Raw genomic sequence first — 9292 nt, 5'->3', positions numbered from 1 at the left:
AGGGCAATGAATCATTTGATTGTTGAACTGTTGATCAATACAAACAATACTAGAAATAATATATTATAATCATCATTAGAGTTTGAAATTACATGAATTAAATGCACAGTTTTGTTATATTTAATTCATATAATAAACATCAACATATTTTTCTATTTATCCAAGTAATTATGACTTTATGATAATCCTAAATAGTATTGTGTTAATATAGTATAATAGTAAATAGTGTTACTAAATTTATTCAAGAATAAAGAGCAAACAATTTAATTTCATTATTGTCATTACTTTTATTATTATTATTATTATTACTTCATTCTTAATATGAATCAAATATTTTTATATTTCATCTGACAACTCAAAATATTTTTAAAATATAAACAATGATTTAGCAATTTTTCATTAAAAATATCACATTTTAGTATTTGACTAGTTATTTGAATTTTGCATTATTTACAACATTCCTTAAATTTTACTAATGTTATATTGAAGATATATCAATAAAAAACAGTTTCATTTAAACACCTTTTATTTTATAGGAATATTATAAAAAACTGAAATTCTTAATTTTTATCATGTTTATGTAGAGAGAGAATAAAAATGAACTATTATCCTGCCTGACATGCAAATTATTCATGCATTCTAGTGTAGACATTTGTGTCATAAATTTGCTATTTCTACCTTAATGTAACAAACAGTATTTTCATCTAAAATAAGAACTAATACACATGTAGAAAAACAAAATTGGTTGTTTAATGCTGAATGTGATGATTTTTGTCCTGCAACAACAAACTAAATGTTCTAACCAACAAAGATGCAAAGACAATGACACATTTATTCTATCTTCTGTGGCTGCTAGTGCCAGAGATCGTGAACACAGTCTGGCAACACTTCTAACGTGTTGCTGCCTGGAAATGGATATAAAAAGAAAAAAAGTGCAAAAGTTTGTTAAGTTATCCAAGTATAGCCTGAGGATGTAGACATCAGCTCTGATCTTGTTTAATAAAAGTTCTTTTGTTACTGTTTGTATGTGTCTGCTTAGTGGTGATATTTTAAGGATCAGTAGGATTGAATGACAAACTTCTAATGGAAATCTTTAATAATCAAAAGAAATTTCCAGGGTAAACATATTGATATTTAAACAATTTTTTCTAAGATGAGTTAAAGTGCTCCATTTGAAGTATTGAGCTATGAAAAATAAACATAAATTAATAAATATATCCTACTGGCTTAAGTGGTTAAAACATCCAATAAGTTATTAGAGAATATGGGTTTCATTTATATCAACAGCTAAAACAATTTTTCTGTCTGAATCTTGATCTTTTTTAGCAAATATGATTTATTACGTTACAATTTAGCCTTTGAGTCAGTTCAAATGTTCAAGCTGGAATCTCAGTTCACAATATGTGAAATTCGCAATTTTTACGCAGATGTTGGAAAAAAACCTTTGTAAACAACTCCGATGAAAAAAACCTGCTCTTGGTGAGAATTATATTGGAGGTCACCGGTTGTTTTCACAATTAGGTGGGAAATGACACTTAGTTGATCGGAATGCACCGTTAGTGTCAACAGAAGTCTATCACCTGACTCCTTTCCCACGAAGAACATATAAAAGCTCGAGCCCCTGGAATGAGCTTCCAGGGGCTCGAGCAGGGCAACCAAAGGAAGTTATACTTATTGTGTGCATCTTGTCTCTATACATTGGACATAGCGACAGACAACAACTTTGAACTTCCATTGCCATTCTACAGTTCCTATGCAGACTACAATTTTGACGGCCCATTCAACTAACTCATATTAGTCATATCCTCATAGAGGTATTTGTATTTTAGAGCTTTGTGAACTCTCTCTCTCAGAATAGCCACTAGAGCTGTTAAGAGCAGCCCTTTGTATAGTTAACTCATATTTAACTGCATTTAACCTATATATATATATATATATATATTGTTATCGCCTTATGTAACCTAGCTTAGCTATTCAATAAATGTTTTGTTATTTTGTTTAAGCTGTCGTCTATCATTGTACCTGCCAACTTACTGACATTCTCCCCATTCGATTTGCCGTCCTAAGCCATCCGACAATCTGAGTCCAGGTTTCATCAACCTGTTGCAGTGTAAGTGGTCATTAGGGATCATCCCAGTGGCCCTCTGCTAGTCTCACAATATGACAAACTATAGCCTTACCTCACTGTTTTCAGTAGATAATTTTAATCCTGCACTAACATTTTCAACTTCCTTGAAAGTCTTCATCAGATCTTTACAGTGAATAAGGCTATAGTTTTGTCATCCTTTATTATCCTTTTGTGTGTTCCTTTATCCTTTGAGTGTTATTTGTTTATTAACAAGTTCAATCACTCAAATACATAAACACATTTAAACATCTTTTAATCTACTGAATGAGTTAGGCCATTTCAAAGAATGAAGCAACAAAAGAAGTGGGATTTTAATTTTAAAGCTTCAATGTGCCAGCACTTATTCATTCTTACAGCATCAAGACAATGCCACTAGGCAAGTAAAACCTCTCCCTATTAATATAACAAAGCAATGAATCCCCATTAAAAACAACAAAATACTCTTAATTTAAAAAGTAATGAATTTATTAAAGAGTATTTATTGCAATGAAAAATTATTAATTTATGAAAACAGAATTTTAGAGTTTAATACTTTTTATATTTGAGTTTTATCTTTAGTTTTCAAGTTTGATAATTTTAAATTCTTAAAATATTAATGGAATGAAGTTAACAATATTTGAAAATTATAAAAAATATTTAAAATTTACACTTTTGAAGCAAGCACATACCAAATTCTTTCAAACTAAAACATGCTCAATAATCTTAAATACAATAAAATCCTTGAACATAAATTATAAACACTCATACATAATTTTAAACACACTCATTGACAAAGTTATGCATCAAGATGATGTTATAATTGAATAAAACTATCAGTGTGAACATAATGAATTTAATAATGATAGTAACAAGTGATTACTATATCATAGCAAAGAGAGAATTTTCTGTGAGACAACAGTAAAATTTAAAACAACATTAGTACATTATAAGACACCTTCTTTTTCTTTTTCTATGTATTTAGTAATATGGTCATGAAAGCATACAAGCAACATACATCATTCTGCAAGATTTTCCCAAAGATGTTGAAACTGCTACTCCAGATTTCTCACATACATAGATGACTGAAGCTGGCATCCCATCTGGTTCCACAGATGTTTGATGGGCAACAAATCTGGAGACAGAGCAGACCAAGGGTGTATCAATATGATGGAGACACTTCTAGAAAATCCAAGTTTTATACAGTTGAGCATTATCTCTTTGGAAAATGGCTGCACATGAAAATGCAAAATTTCCTGAATATACCACTGTGTTGTTACTATCTTTTTTTACCACCACTAGGGGTGACCAACTGTTATATGAGATGGTTCTCCAGACCACACACCAACAATAGGGGGCAGTGTGCTTCTCAATAGTAAAGATGAGATTGAAGTGTTTACTAGTGATCATCTGTTCTCAAACAAAACCAGGATGGTGCAAAAACATTGCCAGTTTGTAGCTATCTATGCTTCTGTGTCACAGTACCACTACAAATGAAGCCAATGCTTATGGCAAAACAGTTGCTACACATACAAATTTATCTCTGCTGGGCACTTACCAATGATATAGGAAAAGACAGGGTTATGTAAAAAGGCTTCCACTTGTTTTTGGATGATGAACAAAAATGCTGTTGCAGCTGTTTGTGCTTGTCACAATCAACAATGATTTCTTCCAGTAATCTGTCTGAACATCTAGAGTTTTCCTGTCACATATATGTGTCCTCCCATATTCACTACCTCCAACACCTCCTCACAGTTAAGTCAGAATGACCCAAATTGGCAACCAATTCAGCAAAACAGACATTCTATTTTCCTCACCCTGATGATGCATGCAGCCTTTCTCAAACTCTGTCAGCTGTGTATATTGTATTTGACTGTTATACAGGCATGCTGACATTTAAAGACTTCCAAACAATGATACACTTAAAAATTCTAAACACAGTGAGCCTGTACCAAGCTTTTTCATAGGATATTAAGATAGCAATTTTAAGATACACTGGTAGCATTACAGTAGACCCCCCCTATAACATGATAGATAATTCCATGTTATATGAATTCCATGTACAAGTCACATAGATTTTACAAATACGTGTGCCGTTCTGTGCCCGGCTCACGTATTTGTAAAATCTAAGTGACTCTTACAACATGGAATTCATATAACACAGAATTATCTACCATGTTATAGGCGGATCTACTGTACTCATAAGTTAAGGGTCAAATGTTCTGGTCTTTGATTCAAACTAAACTTAGTGTTTAGTCCTTAACACAATAGCTCCTTGTCCAAATAACAGGACCCACTTCTCAAGCATTTCTGAGAAACAAGCATCTGAAAATTGAGTGTTTAGCTTATCTCTTTGGAGCATTGATAACCAAGTAGACAAGATACTCAAAGCAACATAATGTAGGTTTGAAACTTCACAATTTTAGTTGTTTTAGAGTACGTCTAATGAAATTTAGGCCTAGGTGTCAAAAATAAAAACAGCATTACATGTGTCTAACAGAAAATAGGCACATGAAAAACAAAAAAACACAAGAACAAAGCAATCAATGGTAATTGTTTTGTTATTCAACTGCCTCTCCATGTCAGCAAGGTACAAGGATAGCCTCTTTTGTGGGGTTTGTGCAAAGTTCACTTGATTCTTGTACCTGATGGATGTGCACAACTCTTCCATGACTAACAGTGTAGGGATTACTTCTTTCTTTCCGGCTCCTTCTCAATTCTATCGCAATATGACGAGTCATGCAATGTCCTAGTTATTGTCCTAGTTATTCATCACATTTAAAGTTTATAAAACAAATTAAATTGGATAGAAAAAGTTGAAATTTTAATTAAAAATACAAATACTGTGTCATCATAAGCAAATAAGCTTTGGATGTTACTGTACATGGACAAAAAAGACAAGTCTTATGAAAATAGGATAGAATAGCCATAGCTTTTTTTTTATTGTTAATGTTATGGACTATTTTCTCATGTGCTCACATTTGTTACACTTCAAATATAACAATACCACCATATCTGAAAAATAAATATGAAGAAAAAATTTTATATAATGACATGAAAGGGTTAATAAATCTACAGAGATGATGTTTTTGCTAAACAAGAAATGACAGCATGATTTTTTAATCACTTATAACTGAATTTTCAGGGGCCCATTTTTCAGAAATGCTTGAGAAATTGGTCCTCTTATTTTGACAAGAAGCTGTTTGTATTAAGGACTACATACTTACCAAGTTTCATTCAAATCAGAGACCCAAATGTTTGACCTTCTTATTAGCGTGAAATCAGACCACAACTGATCATTTCCATAGCAGTATGCTGAGTTTTGCAGTAATTAGAATTCTATCTAGGATGCGTAGCTTTTTTTGTTAATGAGTGTATTTGAGAATAAAATATCGTTACTACTGAATGAAGGAAGTACTTTATTGTTACTTTATATTAAAATAACATAAATATTTGATTTCATCTTGATCTAAATTCATTCAATTACCAATAAGTTTATCAAATAAATTATTCATAATTGGGCTATTATCTATTGATGTTTTTTATCTGTGTGATCACTAACTTTATTATACATTAAATGTATTTTCAATTTAAATTAGACTATCTATATACATTGGATTTAGATTAGATTAGTCAAATTGAAATCAAAAATTCTATACCAATAACCCAAACTTAAAATACAACAATAATAATTTTATTTTTGTCATAAAATATACGATTTAAGAAAAAATTTTCAGAAAAGTTTTAAAAAAATCTTTTTAATGCTTTCTAAATAATCAAATTAATATAAATATAAATTGTATTAAAAATTAAATTAGATATAAAAATGCACAAATTACATTCATTAGTTTTTATACAAAAGGAAAAATTAATTATATTCAAAAATTTCTTGAAAAATAATTTAAAGGGATGCATGCTTTTTCAGCAAGGTATTGAAAAGGTATTCATGGTTTTATGTAAAAAATTTAAAAGTTTATCAATAATGTTTTGTAAATACCTTTATCATCAAATTTCATCAATATCCATTCAGACTGCAAATTTTTTAATGCAGATAGATGAGCATACTGACTTTAATAGGCGCTTCCGCATTGGTGCGGTGAAAGCGCTTAAAAAATAAAAAAGGCTCTTAATGTTTCTATGAGAATTAATAATTTAATCTTATTTTCATAACATATTTATGTAGAATTAAAGTAACTTTTCTTATTAAATTATTTAGATAAAGATATCAAAATTAACTTTATTTTGCATAGTAAAAAATTTTTACCCTATTGTTGAGCCTCCTCGAAATCCAATTCCTTTAGTTATTAAGGCGCGTAAAATCAAATCACACTTGTAGCCTGGTTCACAAGGAAATGAAATCTGAAAAAAAATATATGAAATATTTTATAAAGAAAAACAAAAATAAGAAAAGTAAAACAAAGAACAAGAACACTTACTTCATGAAATTTACCTTCTTTAGCTAATGTCCATACAGCATTAACAATTCCTAATGAATCTAATGTCTCTTTCAAAATCTAAATTAATTCATTAATTAAAATGTAAAATTGTAACTATGTTTGATAAGTTTCAAAGTTTTTATATTTCAAATGTTATTATCATATATAAAAATTGCAAATAAAAAACTTTTCTTATATATAAAAAAAATATTAATAAGGTTCTTATCTCCAATGGTTGTAATTTGCATTTAAAATACGTTATTGTAAATTTTTATAATGTATTCAAAATTATAAAATTTCATAAATACCAATTTAAATAAGTAACCATTAAATACATATTTGAATTTTTAGATAAGATCTGAATACATAAAGTGAAAGATAATTATTTATATCTATAAAAAGATAAAAACAATATATATATTTTTGAATTGTTTATATCAAAAGTATCATAAACACCAAAATCTGTGTAAACTAGAATCACAAAGTACTGAATTGTACTTCTGTTTTGACAGGTTTTCATTCTGAACATATTCTAGTATTATTATTCATTTTCTTATCTTTAAACTATACCAGATAAATGTAACATAGTAACACTCATTTTTATAATAAAATCATTTTGATTACTTATGTAAAAAATTTAATTACTAGGTCTAATTCAATTTAATTCAAATGTGATTCCAACTGGAGACAGAAGTATTTGAATGCAAGAATTAAGAACTATTCAATTCTAAAAAGTTCTCATTTGCAAAAACTTTTGTTAGTTATTTGAATACTGAAAAGTTCTTGTATGCAAGCCTTATGAGTTTACATAATAGGCAAACAAGCCAATCTGAGAACATAATTAGTGCCTTTGCTCTGCCTTTGAAAATTCTAATTACATTACAGTAATACAGAGACCAAGGTATTCCATGATCTGTTTTCTGAAGAAGTTTTAATACCCTAATTAATCATTAACTTTAATCTCTAATTATCAACAATGTAATTAACTTTCTCTCAAATAATTGGAAATTGGCTTACTAACCACTCCAACAAGAAATAATTGGCAGCATGTATTACCTTATTCTCATTGTTTTCACAAATTACATTCATTGGTTGTTCTCAAAAATTCAATTATTAGAAACTTATTCTGATTTTTGAAAGTTTTGATTCTTAAAAGTATTTGATTATCCCTGGTTAATTCCAACAAAGACTAATATGAACAAAGATGGTTAAACTTGTTCTTGAAATATTTTCATGCTCTGCAGTGACTGTTATATTCAGAATCAATTTTACTTATTTGTCCACAAATGAAATCTCAATTTTTACTTTATTCAGGTTAAGTTACATTTTTCATACCAAAAATGTCTTCTGTTTCCATATTAGACAGGTTTCTGGCTTACAGTAAAATTTAACATAAAAAATCTCTTAATTCAAATTAGCAAAATTAACACACTAACACCGAAAATCCAACAAAACATTTACTTTAATACTTTATATACAAAGGACATAGACAAAATAAAATTATCATCATCAAGTTTAAATCAAATAAATTTAAACATGTGATTGAAATTAGAACAATTTTTAAAAATGAAAGAAAATTTATATGATTGGTTGTAACATCACATGTAACTTAACATTCAAAAGAGTGTAGAAAATCAATGCATAATGTGCATAAGAAAAATCAATGTATAGGCATTGACCCAAAACAATATTTTTGGGTCAATGCCTATACATTGATTTTTCTGTCATTTTAAATGTTTTGTTACATGTAACATTACAACTAATCATATAAGGGTTCTTTTTTTTATTTAAAAATTGTTCTAATTGTGATTGCTTGTTTGAAGTTATTTGATTAAGCCTGATGATGAGTTTAAGACTGTTGAAAACATTAGTTTGTCTATTAAAGTGTATGTTTTGCTGGATTTTTGGCATTAGTGTGTTGATTTAAAGTTTATCCAGTTTTTACAAATTTTTTAGTTAAATCATGCTATTCTAGAGTGTTTTTTGTTTACACATGTTTCCATTATACTGGATTCTGGTCTAGACAAGTTTGTGCATTAAATTAATAAAATATTAATAAAATTATGTAAATTTATCTGATTGAATATTTTACAGATGACATCGAATCAATCTTCCTGAGCTTATAAACAACAAACAAAACAAAAATAAAGACCTAGAAATGTTTATAAAATCCAAGTATATTTTTGTATTTAAGTAAATTTTTTAAAACAAAAATTTGAATACCTTTTCCAAAGGCACATTATCCACAAAATAGACTAAATGTTCTGAATCAACACTAGTCACATCATTTTTTTCATCCTCTTTCTTTGCTGCATTTTCAGGTATAGTTTCTAATATCTTACTAGATGACTTTCTCATTAAAACTTCATGATCACCATTATTCTTTTCTTGGCCATTTGTTATTTCTTCACTATCTAAAAGATGTAAATTACAAATAATAATAATAATATATATATATAAATTTTACATGTCATTATTTATTTTAAAACAATTATATCCACCATATCTGAAAAATAAATATGAAGAAAAAATTTTATATAATGACATGAAAGGGTTAATAAATCTACAGAGATGATGTTTTTGCTAAACAAGAAATGACAGCATGATTTTTTAATCACTTATAACTGAATTTTCAGGGGCCCATTTTTCAGAAATGCTTGAGAAATTGGTCCTCTTATTTTGACAAGAAGCTGTTTGTATTAAGGACTACATACTTACCAAGTTTCATTCAAATCAGAGACCCAAATGTTTG

At 28.6% G+C, this 9292-nt stretch overlaps 1 protein-coding gene across 1 annotated transcript in view; it reads right to left on the bottom strand.

Annotated features, from left to right (window-relative positions):
* Positions 1 to 6041: 6041 nt before the first annotated feature.
* Positions 6042 to 9292, bottom strand: part of LOC111625439 — a 15514-nt gene continuing 12263 nt past the window's right edge. The window contains exons 2-5 of the mRNA XM_023368584.1: positions 8764 to 8954; positions 6541 to 6618; positions 6369 to 6463; positions 6042 to 6209 (exon numbers count right to left, since the gene is read on the bottom strand). Of these exons, the coding sequence (XP_023224352.1) occupies positions 6131 to 6209; positions 6369 to 6463; positions 6541 to 6618; positions 8764 to 8954 (443 nt within the window). The 3' untranslated portion in view covers positions 6042 to 6130. The remainder of the gene's footprint in view (positions 6210 to 6368; positions 6464 to 6540; positions 6619 to 8763; positions 8955 to 9292) is intronic.

This window comes from Centruroides sculpturatus, unplaced genomic scaffold, assembly GCF_000671375.1.
Source record: "Centruroides sculpturatus isolate CEXI.00-Female unplaced genomic scaffold, Cexi_2.0 scaffold431, whole genome shotgun sequence".
In the NCBI taxonomy this organism is placed as follows: Eukaryota; Metazoa; Arthropoda; class Arachnida; order Scorpiones; family Buthidae; genus Centruroides; species Centruroides sculpturatus.
The sequence above is the reverse complement of the archived record's forward strand: the minus strand, read 5'-3'. Positions and strand labels throughout refer to the sequence as shown.